Genomic DNA, 27201 nt, shown 5'->3' on the forward strand with positions numbered 1-27201 from the left:
TCTCAAAATAAGAAAAACAAATTATTTTTAAAAATTAAGTTCAAAAAAAAATAAAAAAAAATTAAGTTCAAATCAAAGATATTTTCTTGATGAAAATTTATTGATATTAGTATAATTTTGATTAAAATCTCTGTTCTGAAAGGTGGGGTGAAAGCATCCTAATGGCCAAAATAACAGGGAAAATTTTCTTAAACTCATCTGAATACAAGTTAGTCCTAAATTAATGTGATAGAAAATTGATAACTCTGCATATCCTGCATGCATGCAGAGGGCTGTTTCAAATTCAAGCAGTAGTTTAAACATATTCTGATATTTGAGTCTACAAAAAATCCCTCAGAATTTGGGGTGAGGGCTTGGAAGAATGGTATTAACTAGGAAAGATTTAGGAAAAAAAGTCAAACACTGACTTCAAAGATCCCTATGGACTTCTCTTTTTCTCTAGGCACCCTTATTTTCCTCCCATCAGAGATCCTGAATATTTCTCCACAAAAACTGAACACTAATTCAAACCACAATTTGAAATCAAAACTGTATTTATATGGGCAGACAAAATAACGGTTATTCAGAAATGGGTTTTAAGCCAAATATAATATCCCTGTGAAATAATCTAGCAGGCCAAAATAATTCTTTGGAAGTTAAAAAAAGAAAAGAAAAGGCTAGGGGATACGCTTTAAAGTTGAACAATAAAGCAACTGAGATTTAGTCTAGCTTAGGGGAAGAGTTACTCTAGACACATGCCATCCTAAAAACCTGCCATCTCACAGCCTCTTCTCTGTAATGCCTAGAGATGACACTGTGGTCTTCATCACTTGATTTACACTCAAAATTGAACATAAAATGTAACTGACTACAACAAATAAGTCCATCATAACTTTACATTTTATTTGTGATTAGTGACACTGCACTAAAATACTGTCTTCAGAGTACATTATAAAATTAAGTCACACTCTTTACAAAGTCATTTGGCTATTGCATGACTTAGCTCCCTTGGACAAGACTCAAGTCAGATTTATTTAACAGTCACCTGACAGAGAAAACAAAGGTGACTGGAACGGGACTTGAGGGTCAGAAGACCTGCATATGAATCACGGTCCCATAACAAGACTTGGATATGAACCACGGTTCTTTCACCAGGGCCAGATGTTGTAGCCTATTTTGCAAAATATGCTTAATATCAAAGTATTTTGAATCTACTGATTAAATGTGACTTTTCTAAACAGTGAAGTGCTATATTAAGCATTAGCACTCACTCATCTGATTTCTAAAATAATTCAAGAATTAATCTTTTAATCTACCCCTAACCAATACCAATAAGGAATCACTTTAGTTAATATTAACTCTGATGATTTTGCCTCCATTTTGTCTTGTCTTCTTTATGAACCATGGCAAAGGAGCCAAGAGAAGGAAGAAAAAATGTTAGAAAGATGATTTCATTTATAGATATGCTGGCAAATAAACTGGATCTAGTGTCTTACTTGTACTAGTTACCTAAAAAATGTGAATCTTAATACATTAAATCCAATGAGGAAACCTAGCCTCTTCATTTAATTAAATATAATCAAAGCAAAGGTTGCAAATTAGTCTTTTTATCACAGAATTTCAACAACATCACTTTCTTTATAAACACCAAATAATAGTTTTTAAAGGCATTTTAATAGGGACACCTGGGTGGCTCAGTGGGTTAAGCGTCTGCCTTCAGCTCAGGTCATGATCCCACAGTCCTGGGATTGAGCCCCACATCAGGTTTCCTGCTCAGCAAGGGAGTCTGCTTCTCCCTCCCTCTCTGCCTCTCCCCTCCATTTGTGTACTCTCTCTCTCTCTCTAATATAAGGAAAAAAAATTTTTTTTAAAAAAGGTATCTTATATTTAACATTTGAAGTTAAAAGATAATGAATGGCATCTGCTTTGTCTTTTAATTTCTCTCAACCCGTTTCAACCATATAGAATTTTAAGATTTAGAGTACATGGTGAGTGCTTTTATTCCATAATTATAATTATTAATTGATGAATGAAAAGTAATTTTTGAAATTCCACTTCCTAGCAATGAACTCATAGGAAAAAAATTTATTAATACAATATAAGCTCATTAATTTGAATTTCACTAGGTCAGAATCTGACTACATTGAAATAGCAACATTGAGGTCTCCTGGATTATTTGTACAATTAAATTAGAGTTACTATGTACATTTAAATGAGGTTTTACATAAATATCTTTAACTAGATCAAATTTATTTTCCCTCTCTACCCTCCTCTCTCAATCCTTTCCTATGAATTCAGATCATTTGTACTGCATTTTGCCATATCAAAACAAACCACTGAATACTGTGAATCAAATTACATATTTAATTTTAAAAGGTTCACACAGACCAGTTATATCCCAAAAGAAAGGGCTGCAATTTTGAGAAAAGTAAACCCACTGTAATAATTTTGCAACTTACTGAATATCATCATTACTACAGAAAATAATGACAAAAGGGTTTTCTAGGCTTACAGGCTGACCCTCAACTCATTTCTGAAAGCTCCCTGTTGTAAACAGCACCGACTAAATTTGGCCCAAAGAAATGTTTTTTCAGCCTGCACGGGGTGTTTTAATTTGGTATCACATAAAAAATTGGAATATTTCACATAAAAGTCTACATTTCCAATGTCTCTTGAAAGATCTGGAGATTTGACATTAGGCCTACAGGCCTGCATGGCAACAGTCAGATGGAGCCAAGAATTTGCTACCTCCCTAAGGAAACTCCAACTCACCACTGTCTCTACTTGGTCCTATTTGTTCTTTTATATTATTACTTGGGACCCCAGTTTACAATCTGTGTTTGTGATCCATACTTAGGAGTTTTATTTCACCACATATCCACTTCCACCTATGCCTTCCCTTTGGTCATTCCCAGTCCACTGGCTCTTCAGCCAGTTTCCAAAGTAAGCTGCATAGATTCACATGAATTGCTCCATCTATTTAGAATGCTCTCCCCCAACTCCCTGCCTGCTTCACTGTACCTATTCATCATTCAAGTGAGGTCAAGTATACCGTTCACTAGCCTTCACTACCCTTCACATCACCATCACCAAGCTGAATGAATTGTTCCTTCTGTTTGAAACAGTATCAGTCACATATCTGTGATTACATGTATTCTTCCCCTCCTTGCCAGACTACAAACCTCCTGAAAGTACCAGTCCCCAACCTTTGTATTTCCAGTGCCTATTTCAGTGCTGGGTACACAGCAGGAAACAATGAATTTTTGATATGTACATGAAAGAATGATTGATTTCTCCTCAGGAAGGGAGAATATCTGGGAAAAATGGAACAAAAGACAAAAAGAAGAAATGATTTATGTTCTGAATTACTCTGTCCATATGAAGGAAAACACACAAAATGCAATAACCAAAAACATTCCCATCTCGATGTAATTTATTTTAAAACACACATTTAAAAATAACCATTAAGTCAAAAAGGGCTTAGTTATTCGCCTAATTGATATAAACTTTTTTTTTTTTTTTAACTAAAGTCCTGGCATTGTCTAGTATACCCAGATGTTTATATCATCACAAATAATTTTTTTAACCATTTATGGCAATTCAGAAAACTGCATCTGGTATTTCTTATATGTTTCCTCTAAAATCACCACTTCTGCCAAAAACATCTATAAAGAAATCCCTCAAAAGGTTTGGGTAACAAAGCGTCTGGGAATGTTTCTGGCCTATGTTCAACAGGACATTATATGTTTTCTTGTATAAATCATGTCCTGGAAAACGGAATGTCTTTATTTAAAATAAAAACTCCACCATCTAGCACCATAAAAGTGGTTCCATGAAAAACATTTTAAACCTCTTTTATATTTGTAGTTTTAAAACATATTTTTATGCTTCATATTACAGAAGGTTTACTGGGGCTTATTTTATACGTTCTTCTAGATTTTCTTCAAGGAAAAAAAAAAACACTTAAGAAAATTTTCCATTCTCAACTTAAGAGACTTTTTAAAAAGCAGGCACCAAACCTTCTTTATTTTTTTTATAAATTTATTTTCTATTGGTGTTCAATTTGCCAACATATAGAATAACACCCAGTGCTCATCCCCCGAAGCTTCTTTAAAAAAAAAAAAAAAAAAAAACTTTTTCTTTTTTAAGTGGGCCAAAAACCTTGTGTCACTACAGGTTCATCCTTGGTTGGAAAAAAAAAAAAAAAAAAAAAAGTACCATTCTGGTGAGTGATGTTAATAATGGGGGGAAGGGGTTATATGGGAAATGTCTGTACCTCAACTTTGTTATAAATCTAAAACTACTCTAAAAAGGTAGTCTTAAAAAACTAACAACAAAAACAAAAGTCAGTTATGGGGCCCTTCCCGGTGCAGCTCTATACTGGCAGATATACTGAAAGTTACTCGCAATGCTAGAACCTAAATTTGTATTGTTTATGAAAACTTAACTTTTGTGTATCATAAAATAATTGTTAGCAAAATGAGAACTATTTTGTGCTTTCTATTTCAACTTTATCCATCATTTTCATTTAAGCAGGAATTTATCTCAAAGATGATGGCAGAGAACAAGTGAAAGAAGTAGAAGGTCAAATCCGGGCATAAATATAGCAAGACGATGTATCTTTTAATGGCTCAGCTATGATCTTGGTTTCCAGAGGTGTGTATTTTCCCATGTAGACAATTCCACAGAAATTCTGAACTCTGATCAATTCAAAACAGTGACTCAAAGACTACGTCCTCCTATCTGCTCCACAGAGGACGAGCATCTTAAGTTTGAAAAATCAGTAATACAGGATGGTGTGTGTAGTAAGTCTTTGGAACTATACTGAACAAAAATATTTTCAGGTAAAATGCTGAAAGAATAATTTCTAGAAGGAAGCAAAGCAACATTTCTTCTACCAGCCACATTATCTACTAAAATATAGCACCTATAGGATCTTAGGGTTTCCTTTACAGTTTAGGGGTAAAATCTCCCTACTAATTTAGGGCTCTGCTCAAGTTGCTTTCTTCCATGGAATGCCCTGACCCTCAAGGAGATTCTTAGAGAGTAAATATGTGCTGTCTTATGACCACTGCTGTGTGCCACTGTTTTACACTGTGAACCTATGCTGTATCTACACTGTTACTTTCTTCACTAAGCTCCTTGAAAAAAAGGATCCTCTCTACTATCTCACACAGCATTTAGCATGAGGCCAAGTAGTCGGTTCTCATTAATTACTTAATGCCTGGTAAGGTATCTTCATACTTTTCATACAAGGCCTGTAAATACCCTGAACCTAGAACTGCAGTTGCAAGTACATACACAATTGTGTCCTCTAAGAATGAATAAAATCGTCAATGATCTATTGCTTTAATACTGGTGTTATGTGTAATATCTCCCTTTTTATACGTTTGACCAGAACGAATTATCTCATCTCCAGTAGCAAGAACATAACTAAGCAATTTGAATAAAATACCACTTTTAAAGAGTTTCCCAATATTGTTTAAATGTTGAAACTCCATATCAACTAATCATCAGTACAGATGCTTAGAAATAAAACAATACTTTGCTTCTATAACTCAAGTCTCCATGTACTTTCTTGCAACAAAAGCCAATCTGTCTTTTTCAAAATTGTTTCTCCTGGCAAATATTTTCGCTGTCTGGCCAAGTTTCGTGTTAAAAATAAAGTACAGTATTACAACATCAATCAACATTTAAAGTACTTAATGATCTATGAAAGAAAATATACAGTGATTCTTTTGAAACAACCAAGCCAATCAAGGTTTTATTTATATTACCAAATCAAGAGAGCAGCTTTGAGAAAATAAAATCACATTTGTGTTTACAGATATAAAAGCAGTATTAAGCACTACGGTAATAAAAGAAAACAGATTGTTAAGAAGAAACAAGAATGTAAATGGCAAGAATGACTTAAAGACACAACAGAACAGTCTCTTTACTCCCCTTCCTGTCTGTGCAACACTGGCCTCTTGCCTGTCCTCTCAAATACCAGTTGTGTAAGCATAATCAGAGTTTCCTGCACCTAATATTTGCCCCACAGAATGAGTCCAAAGTTCCTATGCATTTACACTGAATGGTAATTGTCATTTTTTATATCAATAGGGACCAAAGCCACCTAAGCCTCGTCAGATATAATAATCTAAATCTGAAATATTCTGCTACTGGGGGTTTAAATGAGCGCCTGAATGAGTACAAAGTAGTACAAGGACTCTGATAATATTTACCAACTACAGTAAGTCACAGAATTTTTTTATCTTAACATCATCTGCACGAAACGACTCGAGTAGGTCTCTAAAAAGGGATGTGGCCTTAAACATATAGCAGCATGCCACAGAGCAATGGGGTGTCACAGACCAATGTGTTGGCTCAGAATACTGCCTTTTCACTTGCAGCAGTTTAGCACTACCCTAAGCTGTCAATTCTCTGGCTAATCCCTTGGGTATCCAGTGTGTCTTCTCTGGGTTGGCCATATATCTGCAGATATTGCTATAGTTGCTCTGGCATTTTCTCAGTAAGTACTGCCTCTCCCTACGAGCAACCATATCAACACAATATATAAAGGCACAATATATAAAGGATGCTGTCCTATATTTAAAGGAGATGGAAATACACAGAACAAAATACAAGTCAGATTATAAGTAACCATTTTCCTGACAGGATAGAAATAAAGTAATACGGAAACATCATGAGCTTTGGTCAAGGGTAAGAAGATCAGAGTTCAAACCTGAGTTTCTTTGACTTATAAAATGAAATTCCTATCAACCTACTCTAGAATTGCTTGTGAAGACTAGACATAATGCAGTATAAATAGCCCACGATACTCAGTATGTAATTGTTTCCTTGCTGTCCATTTCTCGCCCCCATGAGAGTTAGAATTCCAAGGCTGGCCAAGTCTGACCAAGTAAGGGCAATTATTTGCCTCAGAAGCAGATTACCTTGAGGACACCTACCTCACGTGATGTACCTTATTGTTTTTTGTAGTCCTACAAATCTTTCATCTGCGGTCTGCTGTCAGATTCAGGACAACTTCCTCTGGTTTGTCCGTTGGTACCCATGCTTCAGTGCTTCCTGCTGGCTTGCCTCTTTAGTGTTCAAGTCCTTGTTTCTGTCATCTGACAGCATGTCCACTGTGCCATCTCCTCCTAATTTTGCCTACTTCTAATTTCTATTTTATGTTAGGTGGCACTTCTTAATTCTTTAATTACATGCCTTGGTGCTTACTGTACCCAACCCAGCTATGTAAAGGTGGTATACTTCTAGGTTCCAGGATCACCTTAAATATTTACCTACTGAATGCAGCTCTAGAACAGCTCAACTTCCAGGGGCCTTTAAATCAGAGATTAAACAGAGACCTGCAATCTTTGTCAGCTGTTAGATTCAACAATGCATTATAAACCACCTGATTACCTGAGGCCCAAGTGATAATCCTAAGCATAGGAATCACCTCAGGGAATTGGCAAGGCTCATATCTTACAAGTACTACACAATCACATAATGAGTGCCTATAGGTAGAGCACCACCTATAATCATAAAAAGCTAGTTATAGCCAGACGTTCATTCCACAAGAAGTTACTCTATTTCTTGAGAATAACACCCTGATATATCCCATTGCCTTAGATAGGATGAACACAGAATGATTACGGAGGAGTCCTAACCATAAGAATCAATTCCCTTGATGGTCAATAGGGTGACAATCAATACAACTGGACAATCAATACAATATGCAGGAAAACTACCTGGATAGCCAGGGCCCACTTTCAACTCTGGTTTCACTCAGACCATATTAAAATTGAATCAAGCTGGTCATGGGTGATGGAAACGGAAGTCACAGCCAGGGGAAGTTGGTCTCACTCAACTGTGTGGACGCACAGGAGAAGACTCCATCTGATTCAACGCTAGCATCAGAGGGAGAAAAATAGAAAAGAAAAAAACCACCTACTTTGTTTTTTAAGTTCTTCAATTTGTTCTTCCTTTAAATCTAACTGCTCTGTAAGTCTTGATGCTGAATCCAACGCAGCATTTGCTTCATCAAAACGCTCCTGAGGAAGAAAAGTTCATCAAAAAGCAGCTTGCAAAAACTATTTCACAAACTACATTGCTGGCAGCCAGAGTCGATCGACCTTCTTCGCTTCAGCTAATGAAACTGTGCTTCTGTGACCTTGGGCAGGTTCACACAGGAAGTATCAAAGTCAGAGCCCATACTTCACAGAGTAAGCATACTACCTCCCTTAGAACTAAATAAGAGGATGCTTACTAAAAGACAATATGGTGACAAAAGTTTTAAAAAGTGACAATAATAAGAGCATAGAAACTACAAAAAGCAGATATAAGAAGTTAAGAAATAGAACAAATGTTCTCTTTAATTTTTGTGAGTCTGACAGGTATAAAATGACATTTCATTACTACTTTATTATTTTAATTTTTATTTCCCTAACTACTAGTGAATTTGAGATTTTTCCATGTTTATAGGACAGCTAGAGCTGCTTTTCTGTGAAAACGTCTTTGCATACCCTTGCCTGTTTCTAAGCTCACCTTGTAGAGGAGACGAGAACCCTTTGTCATCAGGGCTACAAGTGTTATTCGCCAGATCTGCCATTTATCTGTTGACGGCATAATACCTTCTGCCACATAAAAGTATTTAAATTGTGTATACTCAAACACGTCCTACTCTGTTTTCACAGCTTCCTGAGTTTTAGTCTTGGTCAGGCTCCTCCTTGCCACTAGACTCCGCATGTACTCTTCCAGATTTTCTGGCAAGGTGGTTATTTTGTTGTTTTCAGTATTTACATCTTTCAAATAGTGTTTCTCAACAGGTTTGCTTTTGGCATTCCTGGCTCCCACCCACTAAATCCAGTCACTGTTACATGGTAAAATAGTCCCAGATCTCCAACACCACTCCCAGTTGAGGATCCAAGCTTTAATACAATTGGAATTTACTTCTGCATACGCTGTAAGATAGGGATCCACTTTTATTTTCTTCCACACAGCCACATGTGGCAACATCATTTATTAGATAATCTATCCTCTTTCTGTTAAATTGTAACTAGAGTTTGGTTTTAAATTCTCAAATATAGGGACACCCAGGTGGCTCAGGGCATGACCCCAGGGTTCTGGGATGGAGTCCGGCATCAGGCTCCCCGCGGGAGCCTGCTTTTCCCTCTGCCTGTGTCTCTGCCTCTCTGTGTTTCTCATGAATAAATAAACAAAGTCTTTAAAAAATAAAGTAAACTCTCAAATATATCCTAGCTTCTATATCTGGATTCTCCTTCTGTTTGACAAATCCAGTCAATATGCTGTTTATTAACAGCTCCTCACTGTTGTTCTTTCACACAATTTTCTTGGCTATTCTAGAGTATTGGCCCATGTAAGTTTTAGGCCAAGCTTTACCATCTTGAATCAAAGTGAATTTTTCTGATGTGTCCTCTTAGATAGGCTACAGCCCCCAGTTAATCAACCATAATTTAGATGTTGCTGTGAAGCTATTTTGCAAATGTAATCAAAACTCCTAATCAGCTAAATTTAAGGAAGGCATTTATCCTGAATAATCAGGTGGGCCTGACTGAACCCAAAGTCCTTGAAATCAAGGATGAGCTGTCCCCAAAAAGAAAAAATTCATGCAGGACTACAACTTTGGCCCCTCCCACAGAGCTGTATCTTGTTTGTGATTTTCTTTATTGATTATCTATGGAGAACAACTTTGGCCCACGTCTGTGATGGGATCTTTCCATTCTGAGTACCAACCCACAATCACATTGTCAATTCCTTATAATAAATCTCACAGATACATATCTGTGCACGTCATATATATATGCATACGCGTGCACACACACACACACACACACACACACCACTGCCTCCCTACTGGTTCTGCTTCTCAAGTTGAACTCTGATACACAAAGGGACTGCAACAAAAAATTTTAAATAAAAAATGTAAAATCCACAAAAATTTAAAATCCACAAAAATACTAAATTTAGTATAAAGGAAATTTAAGTAAACCTTCAAATATTTATTTTTACCTCACAGCATTTCTATTTAAGAAATTATTAAATCTCAAAACTACATTAAGATTTTTTCTAAATTTTTTTTTTAATTTTTTTTTTTTTTTATTTTTTTATTTATGATAGTCACACAGAGAGAGAGAGGCAGAGACATAGGCAGAGGGAGAAGCAGGCTCCATGCACCGGGAGCCCGATGTGGGATTCGATCCCGGGTCTCCAGGACTGCGCTCTGGGCCAAAGGCAGGCGCCAAACCGCTGCGCCACCCAGGGATCCCAGATTTTTTCTAAAATTAACGTTTAGACTTTATTATTCTTTCTACCATTTGTTTGGATTTTATTTCGCCAATTTCAGCTTTTATCTTTACTAATTCACTCTTAGTCTCTTCTGATTTATTTTGTTTTCTAAGTATACATTACATTTTAAATTAAAAATAAAGTTAGATTAAAAAGAAGATATGGACACTTCTTTTTTTTTTTTTTTTTTGATATGGACACTTCTAACAATATGTATGGTAGCTGAGACACTCTGGACCCACTGGAAACAATTAAAAGTCTTGGATAAAATATCTTTTTAAACATATTAATGAGCTCACCAGAAAGTAAGCATAAATGATCAATAAACACATTAAAAGATGCTTGACCTTGTTAGCAGTCAGACAAATGCTAATTAAAACCATAAGATGTGTTGCAGAAGGGGAGGAGGATGGGGAGATGGGGTGGGTGATTGGGCATTTGGGATGAGCACTGGGTGTTATATATTATACTATATGTTGGTAAACTGAATTTAAAATAAAATGAAATGAAATAAATGTGAAAAAAAAAAAAAACATAAGAAGATAGCCTTTCCCACCTACTACACTGGCAAAAAACTTTAATGCCAAGTGTTGCCAAGGATGTAGACCAAGAACTCTTATACACCACATTAGCACTAGTGCTAGTGCTAGTACCTTAGCACTATTGCTATAAAACAACTTGCCATCATTGAATAAAGTTGAAATTGCCCATATATATCCCAGGACTCAGCAATTCCAATCAAGACACAGGCCTGAGGGCAGCCCGGGTAGCTCAGAGGTTTAGTGCTGCCTTCAGCCCAGGGCTTAATCCTGGAGGGAGACCCAGGATCCAGTCCTACGTCAGGCTCCGTGCATGGAGCCTGCTTCTCCCTCTGCCTTGTGTCTCTGCCTCTCTCTCTCTCTATGTCTCTCATGAATAAATAGATAAAATGTTAAAAAAAAAAAAAAAAAGGCATAGGCATGAAAGAAACTCTCAAACATGTGCACCAGGAGATGTAAACAAGGAAGTTCATAACCACATTTTATGGCAGATAACAGCAAGGTCCTTTATCAGTAAAATGGGTAAATAAATTAAACATTCATGCAATAAATACAGCAGTGAGAATAATAAGCTTTGCACACATAATAACACACAGTAACATGGCTAAAACTCATGAATATAATACTAAGTGAAAAAAGCAAGTTTCAGGACAATTACTGAATTTACATACATTTCCAAAAATTTAAATTTATAGAAGAGTTCAAAAATATGCGAAACCATACAATGTATCATTTGGAGATGCAGATATATGTGATAAAACCATAAAGAAAAACAAAGGGTGATAAATGTAACATTCTGGACTCTTGGTTCTCTATGAAGTGATAAGAAGGGGAGATACAGAGAGCACAACAGGACTTAAAAATGACATTCCGGGATCCCTGGGTGGCGCAGCGGTTTGGCGCCTGCCTTTGGCCCAGGGCGCGATCCTGGAGACCCGGGATCGAATCCCACGTCGGGCTCCTGGTGCATGGAGCCTGCTTCTCCCTCTGCCTGTGTCTCTGCCTCTCTCACTCTCTCTCTCTCTCTGTGACTATCATAAATAAAAAAAAAAAAATTAAAAAAAAAAAAAAAATGACATTCCTGGGCAGCCTGGGTGGCTCAGCGGTTTAGCGCTGCCTTCAGCCCGGGGCCTGATCCTGGAGACCCGGGAATCGAGTCCCGCATTGGGCTCCCTGCATGGAGCCTGCTTCTCCCTCTGCCTGTGTCTCTGCATCTCTCTCTCTCTCTGTGTCTCATGAATAAATAAATAAAATCTTAAAAAAAAAAATGACAATCCTTTTCTTATCCTGGGTGGGCAAGTATGAGGTTATCTGCTATATGGCTCTTCTTTTATTTTACATGTACTACCTAAATACTGTTTTGCAGCCACTCAGTATTTAATAAGAATTTCAAAACTTTAAGGGAAATATGTCTTCTTTTATTAGGAATATTAATAGGCCTGGATAGCACATTCACCACTAATGACAGGTAAACAGATTTTATTACTTTCCACCAAGTATCAACAAAGTCTACTTATGAGTTAGAAAAGTTCATTCTAAATCCTAAAAGCAAGTCACTTTCATGTCAGTTTTTCTGCATATGAAGTATAACAAAGATATTTTGAAGTATTATGCTATAAAAGGAAAAGATCTAAAGCATATACATTATTTTATTGTTATTATTTTTTAAAGATTTTATTTATTTATTCATGAGAGACACAGAGAGAGAGAGAGAGACATAGGCAGGGGGAGAAGCAGGCTCCACGAAGGGAGCCCGATGTGGGACTCCATCCTGGAACTCCAGGATCACGCCTTGAGTCGAAGGCAGATGCTTAACCGCTGAGCCGTCCCAATATACATTATTTTAATCCATGTAAAATAGAGTGCCCAATATATCTTAGTGAAAAGAGAAAATTATAAAGTTAACAGTATAAATTTTTTTTAGTGGCCCCATAATATAACCATCTATGCTAAAGAAAATTTCCCATCATCTCATATTTGTTGTGTCTAAACTTTAAGCCACATAGGGAAAATCCTGAATATCTTGTTCACCATTACATACCAGAATAGGATTCCAAGTAACCACTCAAACAGTATTTACTAAAATTAATTGTTTAGATTATTTTGAGATATAGATTCCACAAATGATTGTTCATGAATGAAATTTACAGGAAAGAATTATTTCAACCAACCTGTAATGACATCAGTTTTCCTTCCAGATTTTCTGCCTTTTTCTTCCATTCAGCTACAAGCTGTTTGTGCTTTTCTAGTTCAGCAGAATACACAGCTTTTTCCTCTGAAAAGAAAGTTATATTAGTATCCTGCAATTGTGTGAATTAGAATTTTATACCACTTGAAATTTTAACAATTCAATAGAAACAGTTCAAATATCTCAACAAGAATATTCTATATGTCTTTAGATCATGTGAGCTGGAATTAAAGAGACTGGTTTCCTCCATCTTGTCCATCATGCAAAACCCTTCCCTCCCTTCAGAACTCCACTCAAATATCTTTTCTTTGGCAAAGTCTTCCCTATGGTCACACTATTTTGTACACCTGTCTGTTCCAATAAGTATTATGTATAACAGACCTTGAGAATTCTTATTTTAAAATTCAAGATTTCAACCATGAGTAAGCCTGAAGATCTACCTATGTATGAATTTAAAGTTTTGCTTAGGTACAAAACCGTAACTTCTGTTACTTCATGCCCTTCATATCCCCTAATCACCTGCTCCCTACTAGCAGTTAATTCACTGCCAAACATTACTGAAATACAAATAAACAGGTAAAATGAATGATCTAAAGGAGGTAAATCTGAGGATGGGTGATAGATATGAAAAAGCATATTTGGTTATCACAGTAATACTGTTCTCTGGTCACTGTTACTATGTCTTCAGAAAAATATATCCACCTGGACTAGAAAATGTAGTTACCTCAAGGTATAGATGAACAGCTAAGAACAAGTCAATCAATATTTCAAAGGACAGTAATTAATGGTGATTAACCCTCTGAAGTGGATTCAACCTCTGACCAGTATATCTCAAAACCTAAGCATTGCGTCTACATGGTCCTCTCTTTATCATGTAATCATCCTTCCCCAATTCTCACCTTCATTGGTCACATGATACCCAAACAGCTCTTTAATAATTACTATGTAGCACATTCTCTAGTTTTACTTATAAAAGGAGTCTACATCAACTTGTTGATGGCTACTTATCTTTTCCTCCTCTAAGTGGTAACCCTTCAAAGATTTCCCCATCCTATTTCACAGGAGAACTGAAGTAAGCTGGAATTCTCAAGAAGTACAATTTTTCTTCACTGACTGTACAACTCACCTTGCTGGAAATGCTCTAGTACCATCTGCAGGTTGGAGAGTGAGAGAGCATACTGCTTTACTTGTTCCCGAGACACAGAGAGCTGCAGGGCGGTTTCATCCCTCTGCTTAGAGACCACATTCAGCTGCTCCTGCAGTGACTCTACCTGCAAACTGGCCTGATGGCTTCCAACAAAGACAATTAAAGTCAGGGGCGCCTGTGTGGCCCAGAGGGTTAAGCATCCGACTCCTGATTTCAGCTGAAGGCATGATATCAGGGTTGTGAGACTGAGTCCTGTGTTGGGCTCTGTGCTCAGTGAGGAGTGGGCTTAAGATTTTCTCTCTGCCCCTTCCACCTCCCACTCCTCTACAAAAAATAAATAAAATAAAGTAAAATAAAATAAAAGCCAACTCTTTCTATTTACTTTATAAGATGAAACCTTTTTTTTTTTTTGTGGAAGTATTTACATAACATTTACCATTTTATCCATTTTTAAGTATACAGATCAGTGGTACTAAGTATATCCACACTGTTGTACAATCATCATCATCATTCCTCTCCAGAACTTCGTCATCCCAAAGGGAAGCTCTATATCCACTAAGCAGGAACTCCCCTTTCCCCCAGCAACCACCACTCTACCTTCTGTCTCTATGAATCTGACCTTCCTTACATTCCACTGCATTAAATTCAAGTTAGATTTCAAAAAAACTAGGAGAGTTCCTCTGATCTTTGTCCTCTTTGTTTTGTTAATTCAATCATTTTCCCCATTTCCCCAAATTCCCCATTTCACCCATGAGAGTGACTTTGAACAAATGGCAGTCATTTTAAAGATTAAAAGCTGGACTTTTATACAATACATGTCAGTATACTAAAAATTCACACACAGCTTGCAATTTTCATTTTTCCAGGCTAAAAAGTAATTTATCACAAAATTTTAAGTTGCAGGGGACCTTGGAAGTCATTTTGTCTGGCTTCCAACCCAATTAGCAATGGATTCTGAAACCTCCTTGGCTTTTAACATTTGCAATCATGGTGAACTTACAACTTTCCAAAGGTCGTCCCATTAACAAAATGCTCTGATTACTAGTTAATTATCTTTTACCATCATCTTTGTTTCTTTTTATATTAAATACAATAATCTCTACACCTGCCCAAATAATAAGAGATTCCAATGCAATCTTTTTACCCCAGCTTATGTCATTGATTTACTTACTTAATGTATAATGATTACAAACAAAATATTGCATGTCTTTCCTGGGTTTTTAATATCCAGTTAAAACATTCTTAGGAGCAGTCCTTTAATACCCATTAAGCACAACTCACTTTGAGGAAACTACCCAACAGCACCCTCTTGTGGGAAGAGCAGTAAATTGATAATCAGGAGACTGAATTTTGCCCCCAAATATTTCTGGACTTTACACAACTTTGCCGGTTAGCATGTCTTTCAACAGGTGATTGCAAAGATGAAATGAGCTATGATGTCACTCAAAAAGTTAATAAATACCACTTATTACGATAGTTAATCAAGGGCTCAAAACACTATAATCTGGTTTGTAGACATCAGTCACTCATTCAACAAGCATTACAGAAGCATCCATGAACTAGGTGTTAAGAATATATGCTGTGGGGGCAGCCAGGGTGGCTCAGCAGTTTAGTGCCATCTTCAGCCCAGGGCCTGATCCTCGAGACCCGGGATTGAAACCCGCGTCAGGCTCCCTGCATGGAACCTGCTTCTCCCTCTGCCTGTGTCTCTGCCTCTCTCTGTGTGTATCTCATGAATAAATAAATAAAATCTTTAAAAAAAAAAAAAAAAAATATATATATATATATATGCGCTATGGGAAGGGTACAAAATAAATGTCATCATCCCCACTCCTAGGGAGTTTATATTTCAGTGCCTGGTACAAGACATAAGATGGGTCAAAATTATTTGTACCCTAAAGTAAAATACAAGTGTGCTAGTGAAGACTTAAGCAAAGGGACACCTGGGTGGCTCAGTGGTTGAGCATCTGCCTTCCACTCAGGGCGTGATCCCCCCGGTCCTGGGATCAAGTCTCCCATTGTGCTCCCTATAGGCAGCCTGTTTCTCCCTCTGCCTCTGTCTCTCAAAAAAAGAAGACTCAAACAAAGCATGATGCAGGTTCAAAAGAAAACCATCACACCAGGGTTTGGTTTTGAATTTGAGGAGTGGGGTGATAAATAAAGCATTCTTTATGAAGGAAATGGTGTTTGAAGAACAGGTGGGACTAACAGAAGAACTGTTAGGAATCAAGCCTACTCTTCAGGTAGATTAGGAATCAAGCCTACTCTTCAGGTAGAAGAATATGATGTGAAAAGGCAGAAGCTGGGGTGCCTGGGTGGTTCCGTCAGTTGACCGCTGACTCTTGATTCTTTTTTATTTTTTATTTTTTTAGATTTTAATTATTCACGAGAGACACAGAGAGGCAGAGACACAGGCAGAAGGAGAAGCAGGCTCCCTGTGGGGAGCCCGATGCAGGACTCAATTCCAGAACCCCGGGGTCACACCCTGAGCCCAAGGTAGATGCTCAACTGCAGAGCCACCCAGGCATCCCACTGACTCTTGATACTGGCTCAGGTCATGATTCCAGGGTCAGGAGATGGAGCCTGACATCTGTTCTGTGGGGAGTATATTAGAAATTCTCTCTCTCTCCCTCTGCCCCTCCCCCTGCTCACAAGTATGAGCTCACTCTCTCTCTCTCTAATACATAAATCTTTAAAAAAAAAAAAAAAGCAGAAGAAACAGGAAAGCAGTAGCTCTAGCTAGAGGACTGCGTAAGACAGTTTGGCTAGATATAGATGATAGTGTGAAATAAGGCTAATGAGGTAGTAGATAGCCCAGAAACTATTTTAATTAGAGAAAAGAAGGATTCAAAAATTTGAAGGAAGGATTATCAAATTTTTTTTAAAGATTTTATTTATTTATTCAGGAGAGACACAGACAGAGAGAGGCAGAGAGACAGGCAGAGGGAGAAGCAGGCTCCATACAGGGAGCCCAACGTGGGACTCGATCATGGGTCTCCAGGATCAAGCCCTGGGCTGAAGGCAGGCGCTAAACCACTGAGCCACCCAGGTGTCCCAAGGATTATCAATTTTATAGCCTGGGAATGCTTTGGCATTTCTGCCAGTGTGAAACAGACATACAAAGGACCACTCACTTCAAACAAGTTTTCTTTCTGAGACTGAAGGTAATAACATTCCCTGCAAAGCAAGAGAAGTTCAACTCAGAAGTACGGTCTCCACTGGCCTATGATCACTTCACAGACAGGAGTAATATATACCACATCCTTATATCTCCCTTAGCATCATATGCAGTGAAAAACTAAAAGATGTACATACCACTAATGGAAATACAAATGAACATAATTTTTCTGGAAGATTATTTGGCAATACACCTCAAAAGTTTTAAAAATGTCCTTTGAACCAGAACTGCCATTTCTGAAAATTTATGCTAAGGAGGTAATTTGTCATCAACACAAAAATACCTATCTTGGGATAATATGACACCACTCTTAATATAAATTTTGAAAAGTTGAAACACTTCTGAATGTCCAATAATAAATGACTAGATTAAAGACATTATGGAAAATCCAAATAATGGCATACTATGTAGCCATAAAATGATATTACAGAAACATGGTGTAACATATGCTGATACTCACTAGGTACAGAAGCAGATTACAAAACGGTATCAATAGAATGACCTTAATTTTGTTTTAGAAATACATATAATATGGGGCACCTGGGTGGCTTATAGTTGGTTGAAAAACCGACTCTCGACCTCAGCTCAGGGTCGGGAGTTCAAGCCCTGTGATGAGGCCCACGTTAAAAAAAAAACACAACATATGTAATATATACATACATTTGTAAGAAGCATGCAAAGGCACTGAAAAGGATTATCTCTTGGTGGGACTGTGACTTTATGTTCTTTTTAGTTTACATAATTTTCCTGAAGTGCAAAATATGTTTTTATAATAGACAGGGAAAAAAAGAAAATACATTTTATTGAGAAAATTAAAAATTTAAAATATATAGGCACGGAATCAATCATGCCTCTGTAATGAGACCTACATAAAAACTCACAAGGAGAGGGTTTGGAAAGCTTCTGGGCTGGTGAGTACTGGGCGATGTGAGGAGAGGTGCTTGCTGGGAGAGAGCTGGAAACTCTGCACCCCTACCCCATGCCTTACACCCCACACATGTCCTCCACTTACTGTTCCTGAGCCTTTTACTAAAAACCGGTATTCTAGTAAAAACAGCAATAAAAATACATAAGTAGGGACCCAGTAACTCAAAAGGTCCAACAAACCAAGAGTTAATTCATACTGACCTAGGTCTTCACCCTGTTACTTCCTTTACTCTGTCCCTTCTAACATCCAAACCTTATTCAACCTTAGACCATTTGATCCAGGGTAAAATCACATAAATCAAATTAGTTCTTTGGGAGACTGACAAAGCTAATCACAAATGGGAAAAAAAATAAAAAAGAAAATCAGAATTTAAGTCTAAACTCTTAAAACAGTAAGAGACAATTATCTAGGGTGATAGTTACAATTTAGAAAGAGCTAGTACAATTATGATAAAAAATAATAATAAATAAAATAGTATTTTTTAAAAGGGGAAAAAGAAAACAATTCAGAGGGAGCTATGTGAATGCCAGATCTGGTCAAGAGTTACAGACCTGAATGTGAAACCTGCACACATACTCTGAGTCTTATCTTGGGCAGCTTACTAAAACCTCTTTACCCTCAGTATCTTCATCTGTCAAATGGAGATAATGAATTTCGTAAAATGAGGTAACCCAGGAAAAATGCTTACTGATTCTGACACTTAAGAAGTGTTCAGCTAATATGGGTGCTAAAAACAAGGAAAAGTTACCTTGCATTTTCCATTGCATTAGAAGATGAAACTAGCTTTTCCTCCAATACTGTGACTTTCCTTCTCAGTTTGGCCTCTCTCTCTTCTGCAGCCAAAGCTTCACGGGTGTAAGAATCCTCTGATTCTAAAAGATGGTTACGCAATCTCTCTAGCTCCTGGTTTAAGCGTAATTCTTTGTCGCGTAAATGTTGAACCTAGGCAGAGGACACCTTTTTATTTTTCTTCTATAAAATGTTCCCCTTTCTACTCGACAAGCCACTTTGTTATCAAATCTTTTGCCCATTACTTAAGTATATTATTATATACTTATTTCTTATATTGCAAGATGTATTTGTATTATAAGAAGTCTCTGACAGAACATGAAGACTCCTAACTCTGGGAAACGAACTAGGGGTGGTGGAAGGGGAGGAGGGCAGGGGGTGGGGGTGAATGGGTGACGGGCACTGAGGGGGGCACTTGACGAGATGAGCACTGGGTGTTATTCTGTATGTTGGTAAATTGAACACCAATAACTAATTTATTAAAAAAAAAAAAGAAAAAGTCTCTGAAAATCCACTTGACTATTCATCTGGAAGTTTCACCTTGTAAGAGCTCATTCCCTATGGCTATAACAGAAAATGGAATTGTACCAAGTACGAGGATCTTTGTGACAGACCACTTTTTCAGTAAAAATTTCATTTTTTCATAATTTATGGGTGAGAATTTTTTTAAGTTGAAGTATATGATGATGCTACCCTAGTTTCAAGTGTACTACATAGTGATCCAACAACTCTATATATGCCAATCTCTGCTCATCACAGTAAGGGTACTATCATCATACGTTATTACAATATTATTGACTATAGTCCCTGTAATGTATTTTTCATCCCTGTGACTTACTTAGAACTAGAAATTTTTACCTCTAAATCCCCCTGACCTATTTTGCCCATTCTCCCTAAACCCCTCCCCTCTAGCAACCACCAGTTTGTCCCCCATGCTTATGATTCTGTCTCGGTTTCACGGATTTGTTTTTTACATTCCATATAAGTTAAATCCTATGGTATTTTCCTTCCCCTGTCCAACTTATTTAACTTAGCATAATATACCCTCCAGGTCCACCCATGTTGTTGGAAATAGCAAGATCTTATTCCTTTTTATGGCTAATATTCCATTCATATCACTAATATTCCCTTCATATCATATCTTTATCCATTCATCTATCAATGGACACTTGGGTTGCTTCCCTATCTCAGCATTTGTAAATAATGCTGCAGTAAACATAAGGGTGCATATATCTTTCTGAATTAGTGTTTTCATTTTCTTTGGTTAAATACTCAGTAATGGACTACTGGATTGTATAATATTTCTATGTTTAATTTTTTTGAGGAATCTGCACACTGTTTTCTGCAGTGGTTACATCAGTGGGAAATAGTTTTCATACCCAAGATATGCCATGGTTTTTCACTTCTGAAAACTGAAATAATATGTACTCTGGGAGATCAAAATCCTACTATAGCACATCAGAGGAAGACTGAGAAAAAAAATCACCTAAGAGAGAAATTATTTTTAATAAGTCATTCTAGTTTTCTTAATAGTTACTAAACTTATTGCTTGACTCAATTTCTTTAAAGTAAAAGCATACCTCATTCTGTAAAGCACTGTTTTCCATTTGTTTCTGTTTCAGGGCCAACATGACCTGGTCTCTCTCTTGTTGAAACTTAACTGTCTTCTCCTGCATTGACTTAACTGCATTTAAAAGTTGATTTAACTCCCCAGTCTTGCCCTTTGGGGAAGAAATAACATTAGCTTTAAGAAAAATACATTAAAAAAACACATATTTGCCTCATTAAATAATTAATCTTGAGATATAGTTAACCAAGTCAAGGCCATCAAAAACAGTCTGAGAAACTGTTACAGTCTAGAGAAGCCTAAGGAGACATGACAACTAAATATAACATGTTATCCTGGATGGCATCCTGAACAGAAAAAGACATTTGGTCATTTTTTTGGTTTAAAAAAAAAATTAAGGAAATTCAAATAAAGTAAGAATTTCAGTGAATAGTAATATATCAGTATTGGTGAATTAGTTGTTATAAATGTATCATAGTAATCTAAGATGCCAACACATAAGGGAAACTGGGGTGAGACATATGGGAAAGACCACTATCTTTGCAACTTTTCAAATAATCAAACTATTCTGAAGAAAACGTTTATTAGAAATGTTTATAAAAGAATTCTCTCGTGTACTACTCTCAAATAAAATCATCTTTAAAAAAATGTTTTTAAAAGAATTCAAGGGATCTCTGAGTGGCTCAGTGGTTGAATGCCTGCCTTTGGCCCAGGGTGTGATCCCAGAGTCCCCAGGATCAAGTCCCACATCGGGCTCCAGCATGGAGCCTGCTTCTTTCTCTGCCTAGGTCTCTGCCTCTTTCTGCGTCTGTCATGAATAAATAAAATCCTTTTTAAAAAAGGTTTTTAAATAAATAATTTTACAATTAAATAAATAAAAGAATTCAAGACACAATCTCTTCAAATTTACCCTTTACAACGAAGTGTTCACAGATCCCAAAATCACTCAAAAGAGTATGAGAGAGTTATGTGTATGTGTGTTCACTCATCAGGCACACACAACTGCTCCTCAGAAAGTACAAGTCACTGGGGATGCCTGGGTGGCTCAGCGGTTTAGCACCTGCCTTCAGCCCAGGACGTGACCCTGGAGTCCCAGGATTGAGTCCCACATCGGGCTCCCTGCATGGAGCCTGCCTCTCCCTCTGCCTGTGTCTCGGCCTCTCTCTGTGTCTCTCATGAATAAATAAACAAAATCTTAAAAAAAAAAGTAAAAGTCACTGGCAAAGGAAAGACAGGGAAGTCATTTCAAAAGAAAAATATTAATTGCTGTTAATCTTTTTTTTCTATGTAAATAACCTATTGCTAAAAATATTTGAAAAATAAAAAATAAAATATTTGGAAAGATCTAGTAATTTAGGGGAGAAACCCCCAGGACCTCTGAGGAAAACTTGTTTAGAATGAAATCATAAGCTCCTGAAATTAGTATTTCTGGATGAACAACTTCACATGCCCCTTCAAAGACGATTATCAATAACCAAGCCGTTGGACAATCTGCCCCACCTCCATTTTCCTGTGTAAAACTCCATCCCCAACATACCTGCTCTTTTTCTTTCAGTAGCTGCTCAAATGCAAGAGATTTTTCCTTCATTGAATGGCACTCAAACTCTTTTTCTCGAAGCATCATGGAAAACTTCATATTAGTCTCCTGTAATGCTTGATACTCCGTTTCCTTTTCCCTGGTTCTTTCAACTATTTTTTCATTTTCTTCTTTTAGTTTACCAATGTCCATTTCTAAAATTAATACCCGCTCCTTCAGGTTGGTTACTGCCTGCCTCAAGAGTTCATTTTCATTCACTTTGTTGGTGAAATTTTCATTTAAAGAAAGTAACTGATCACTTTTGGCTTTGATTAAGAGGTCTTTCTCCTTAAGTGACTTTTGTAAAACATCTTGTTTCTCCTTTAGCTGCTTAATTTCTGAATCAGTCTGTTCGTGTTCTTTTCTTTCTAGCTCTGAGGTGGCAGCAATTGAATCGGACAATCTGTGGTTATTTTCCTGGAGTGTTTTAATCGTTGCATCTTTTTCCTGCAGTGACTTTCTTAGCTCTTCTAGCTCCTGTTTTGAAGACTCACTTGATGTATCACGCTTATCCATTCCAAGAGACTCTGCTGACTGGGAAGGAGGCGATGATCCGGAGGGGAGTTGAGGAGAAATAATATCAAGTTTTCCTAAGAGAAGGTCTTTGGTACTGTACAGCTGCCCTATGCTGTGCTGAACTTGTGCTAGCTCCTGCCCAAAATTTTTGAGTTTAGTTTCATTCTGCTCATAACTTTGGATCAGGCCAGTATAATCCACTTGTAATTTAGAATTATTATCACTGTCAACCAAAACTTGTGCCTGAAGCTGATGAAGTTCTTCTTGAAGCTGGGCTGACTCATGCTGCATATTCTGAACTGTGGTCATCACCTGCTGTTTCCACTCTTCCATCTTCTTTACTTGTTGTTTTAATTTGTCGCGTTCCTGTAGAAGCTCCTCAAACTGATTGCTATTAACGCCTCCAACCTCATTCCCAGTGCTCGATGTTTGTAAAACTGTCAATAAGGTCTGGCACTTCTGACTTAACGCATCTATCTCAATGTCTTTTTCTCGAATGATACGTGATAAATTCTGGACAGTCTCTCTAAACATATCCTGGCCACCACCTTCGGATCTAGCAGACAATTTTTTATTTTCATCTTGCAGCTTAATGAGAGCTGCTTCTTTAGCAGCAACGATATCCATCATTTTGTGGTATTCTGTTTTCAGATGGCTATTTTCCCTGGTCTTCTCACTCAAAACAGCTAATACTTGTTCTCTCTCCATAGCATAGGCCTGCAGCTGCTGCTGAAGGTAGACAACATCCTGGGTGTAGGAAGCTGAAGAAATCCTAGCATGAAGAGCTTGTATCTCTAAGTCTTTCTGCTGGATGATCTGAGTGAGTTTACCAACCTCATCTTTGGACAGCTGATCAATTTGTTTTGTTAAAGATATATTCTTTTCATTTAGAAGTTTAATCTCCAGCTCTCGTTCTTTTATTCCTTTTACTAACCTCTCAGTTTCGGCTTTCGATAAATCATGCTTTTCACTGCCATTTTCTAGATTAAGGCTCTGCACTTTTGTTTCTTGAAAGAACTCAGAATTCTCCATTTGAACGTCCTGTCTTTCTTCATGCCATTGGGTTTTGATTTGTTCAATTGTTTTTTGCAAATTCTTAATCTCCTCATCTTTCTCTAAGAAGAGTTGGGTGTGTGTGACGTTCATTTGCTCATGCTGGCACTTAAATTCATCCATTTCCTTCTTCTGCTCCTCTAGAGACTGAAGCAGCTGCATTTTACTCTGGTTTTGATCTTCTATAATCTTCTGATGACGTTTTATTTCCTCCTCAAGATTCCTCTTTACTATATTTAGCTGCAACACCTCAGATTCTAGCTCTGTAACACTATCCAGGGGTTTAGGCTCCACCACAGGCACGGCTCGACTCTGCTGTTCACGGAGCCGTTCCAGTTCTTCTTTCAGATGATTGTTTTCTTCTTTCATGGACCCAAGACTTCTGTCTTTCTCCTCAATGGTTTGCTTTAAAATTTCAATTTTCCTTGAGGCCTGAGTAGATTTCTCTAATTCCTCCTGAAGCTCTGAACTTCTTTCTTTAAGTTTCTCAATAAAAATTTCCTTCTCACTTATAAGTTGCGTCAATTGCTTCTGCTCTTCTAAAATAGATGACAAAATTGCCTTAGTTTCTTTATGATCAGTATCCATCTGTTCAATGTTCTTTTTAAGTTCTGCTATTTCGAAGTCCTTCTCTTGACTGAGTTTCATTAAATGCTGCTGCTCCAGCTGTAAAGCAGAGGTCCTCAAATCACGTGCCTTTGATAGCTCTTGAATCGTCTGTTCATACTTACTGGCTTCTTCCAACAGCCTTTGGTCAGCTCGACTCAATTCTGCTTCTAACTGTCCTTTTTCCATTTTTAGAGCCTCCACAATAGTGTTTCTTTCCAGAGACATCTGATTGCTGCCAACAATTGATTCTTCCAACTGATGTCTTATATCTTCACACGCTAAGACCAACTTTTCATTTTCCATTTTGAGATCAAAGGCAACTTTGTTTAAACTGTCATTGAGCTGTTCTATTTCTGAAAGATTTTGTTTTAAGTTTCTGACTTCAGCTTCCCTTTCTTTAAGTAAGTCATCCTTAAAATCACTGCCAGAGTCTCGACTTAGAGACTGAGTTAACTCATCCCTGACTCTAGAAAGCTCTTCCTCATTTTGTTTAATATGTTCCTTAAGTCCAAAGTTCTCCTTCTGCATGTTTAAATTACTTTTTTGTGATTTATTTAGCTGATCCACTAAATCTTCTACTTTCTCCTCAAGCTTCTGCTTGGCTAAATGCAAGCCATTTAGGACGAGTTCACTTTGAACTAACTTCTCTTTCTGCACATTTAGTTCTTTAGTCATATTCTTTTTATCATCTTCAAGTTGATGGACTCTCTTGTTTTCATCATTTAGATCTTTTCTCAGTTTACTAATGATAGTTTCTCCCTCACTTTGTTGTTTTGATAGCTGATCTTTTATCAGAATCATGTGCTGAAAGAAAAATAGTTTGCATGGTAACTTTAAGACACTTTCTCCTTTTAGTACCTGGAGAAAATTTTGTAAAATGTCATAAATAACAGAATAACCATCCTCGGATATTTATAGTCTTTCTTAAAATAGAACTTTAAAAAAAAATTCCCAACATTCAGGAGTGCCTGGAAGGCACAGTTGATTAAGCATCCCACTCTAGATTCAGCTCAGGTTGTGATCTCAGGGTCATGAGATCAAGCCTGGCATCAGGCTCCACATTCAGTGCAGAGTCTGCTTGAGACTCTCTCTCCCTCTGCCCTTCACCCTGCTTGCACACAAGCATTCTAAGATAAATAAATATTTTTAAAAAACAAACCAAACGCATCCCTGCAAAAAAAACCCCAACATTTTAATCCCAACAAAATTATTTATTAACAATCTTACAGCAAATCTATTTCATTTTAGAGATTAGAATTTAAAATCAGAGATGGTAAATGACCTATGTTGTTCATTTTCAACTCTTTAACACTGGAGCAGGAGTCATACAGCCAATAAGCCAAATGAGGCCTGCCACCTGTTTTTATAGATCAAGTCTTATTGGAACACAGTCATGCTCATTGTTTACGTATCACAAGAGTGGAATTGAGTACAGCTGAGACAACCACATGGCCTGCAACGCCAAAAATATTTACCATCTAACTCTTCACAGAAAAAGTCTGCCAACCGCTATGATAAAATTATCCATGCAGCAAACTATGAACTAAATCACACCCATCACCTTTCACTTGTTACTCCCATGTTCAGTGTGCTGAGAAGACAGTGTGCCACTCTGGTATCCTGTTACCTTTGTAGCTTCTTGGTTTTGTCTGTCCAATTCCTCTAACTCAGCAACCAATATTTCCTTCTCAGTGAGACTCTGATTGAGTTCCTGGTCCTTTGCCTCCAAGGTCAGTCTTAAATCACATAATGTTGAATCCATATCCATGTCTCTCACAGCTGTACTTTTAATCACTTCATATTCATTGTTCAACTTTAAAAGTGATAGTTGAAGCTCTTCCTTAAGTGATAAAAAAGGGAAAAAAACAACATATACTGTCAATTGGAAGGAGACACCAAAACAAAACTTAGGAGTCTATTCTCAGATGCTATTATCAGAAACATTACTGAATACTACTTCAGCAATGCTATATAAAATTCAGCAAATCACAGCCTTCATTCATGTGCAGCTTCAAGAACATTTCTGTAACACCAGACAAGATGGAATGGCTGTTATAGCTTGTCCGGCTCCAGCTTCTTTATACAAAAACTTTCCCATCTGGAAGCCTTCCTGATTCCACTCCCACTACTGCTTCCCTTCTGTCTGCTTCTTCCCTCCCTGCTCTCCAACACTCTTCAAAATGTCCCAAGTCTTCCAGCCCTCTGCCCTTCCATTCCCTAACATCCAGTCACCAGTAGCCATAAACTAAATAAATATCTATAAAAACCATCATTCATTCATTGTCTAATTAGAAAATAAAAGGCTTCTTTTCCCTCATTAAAGGAATTTCCCTTATTACTAACTCCTGTCAGAACATGAAACTTTTCTCTGACCCAAAAAACTAGACTCCTTCCTTCATTTGCCATCTAACCTGAGCACACAGTACGTTCCCCTCTCTCAACTCTAACATTCCTAAAAATCTATCTATATATTATTTTTAAACTATATTTTATGTTCTGTTCTACTGGTATTTAATACTTTTCCACCAAATTCTAGAAGTGAGACAGTTTCTCTAAGCTCCCATATAGTTTCAAGCTCTGATTGTGAGGCCTGTGATACAATAGTATAAAGCTTTCTTTCACTTCACTGAAAGAAAAAAAATCAAACTTCTATGGAATCTACTTTAAAGCAAGTAAGAATCTTAAATTTCTACAAATAAAGAGACTATAGAGACCTTACAAAGAGACCAGTGAAAATGAAAACATCTGCTTCACGATTCTCATTTTAATTCCAATTTAAAAGCTTATTCTGAACTACAGGTGATGAAAACAGCATTCTCTTATGCCTTTCTAAAGTTAT

At 37.2% G+C, this 27201-nt stretch overlaps 1 protein-coding gene across 3 annotated transcripts in view; it reads right to left on the reverse strand.

Moving 5' to 3' along the window:
• Positions 1 to 27201, reverse strand: part of TRIP11 (thyroid hormone receptor interactor 11) — a 70172-nt gene that overhangs the window by 14507 nt on the left and 28464 nt on the right. For 2 of the 3 annotated variants that reach the window (XM_025467814.3, XM_025467813.3), the window contains exons 10-16: positions 25990 to 26202; positions 22146 to 25166; positions 20622 to 20762; positions 19001 to 19194; positions 14126 to 14289; positions 12983 to 13086; positions 7919 to 8018 (exon numbers count right to left, since the gene is read on the reverse strand). In XM_025467814.3, the coding sequence (XP_025323599.1) occupies positions 7919 to 8018; positions 12983 to 13086; positions 14126 to 14289; positions 19001 to 19194; positions 20622 to 20762; positions 22146 to 25166; positions 25990 to 26202 (3937 nt within the window). Of the gene's footprint in view, positions 1 to 7918; positions 8019 to 11279; positions 11843 to 12982; positions 13087 to 14125; positions 14290 to 19000; positions 19195 to 20621; positions 20763 to 22145; positions 25167 to 25989; positions 26203 to 27201 lie in introns of those variants that run through there. The other variant, XM_025467816.3, reaches the window with a different exon arrangement.

The sequence above is a fragment of the Canis lupus genome, chromosome 8 (genome assembly GCF_003254725.2).
Source record: "Canis lupus dingo isolate Sandy chromosome 8, ASM325472v2, whole genome shotgun sequence".
Lineage (NCBI taxonomy): Eukaryota > Metazoa > Chordata > Mammalia > Carnivora > Canidae > Canis > Canis lupus.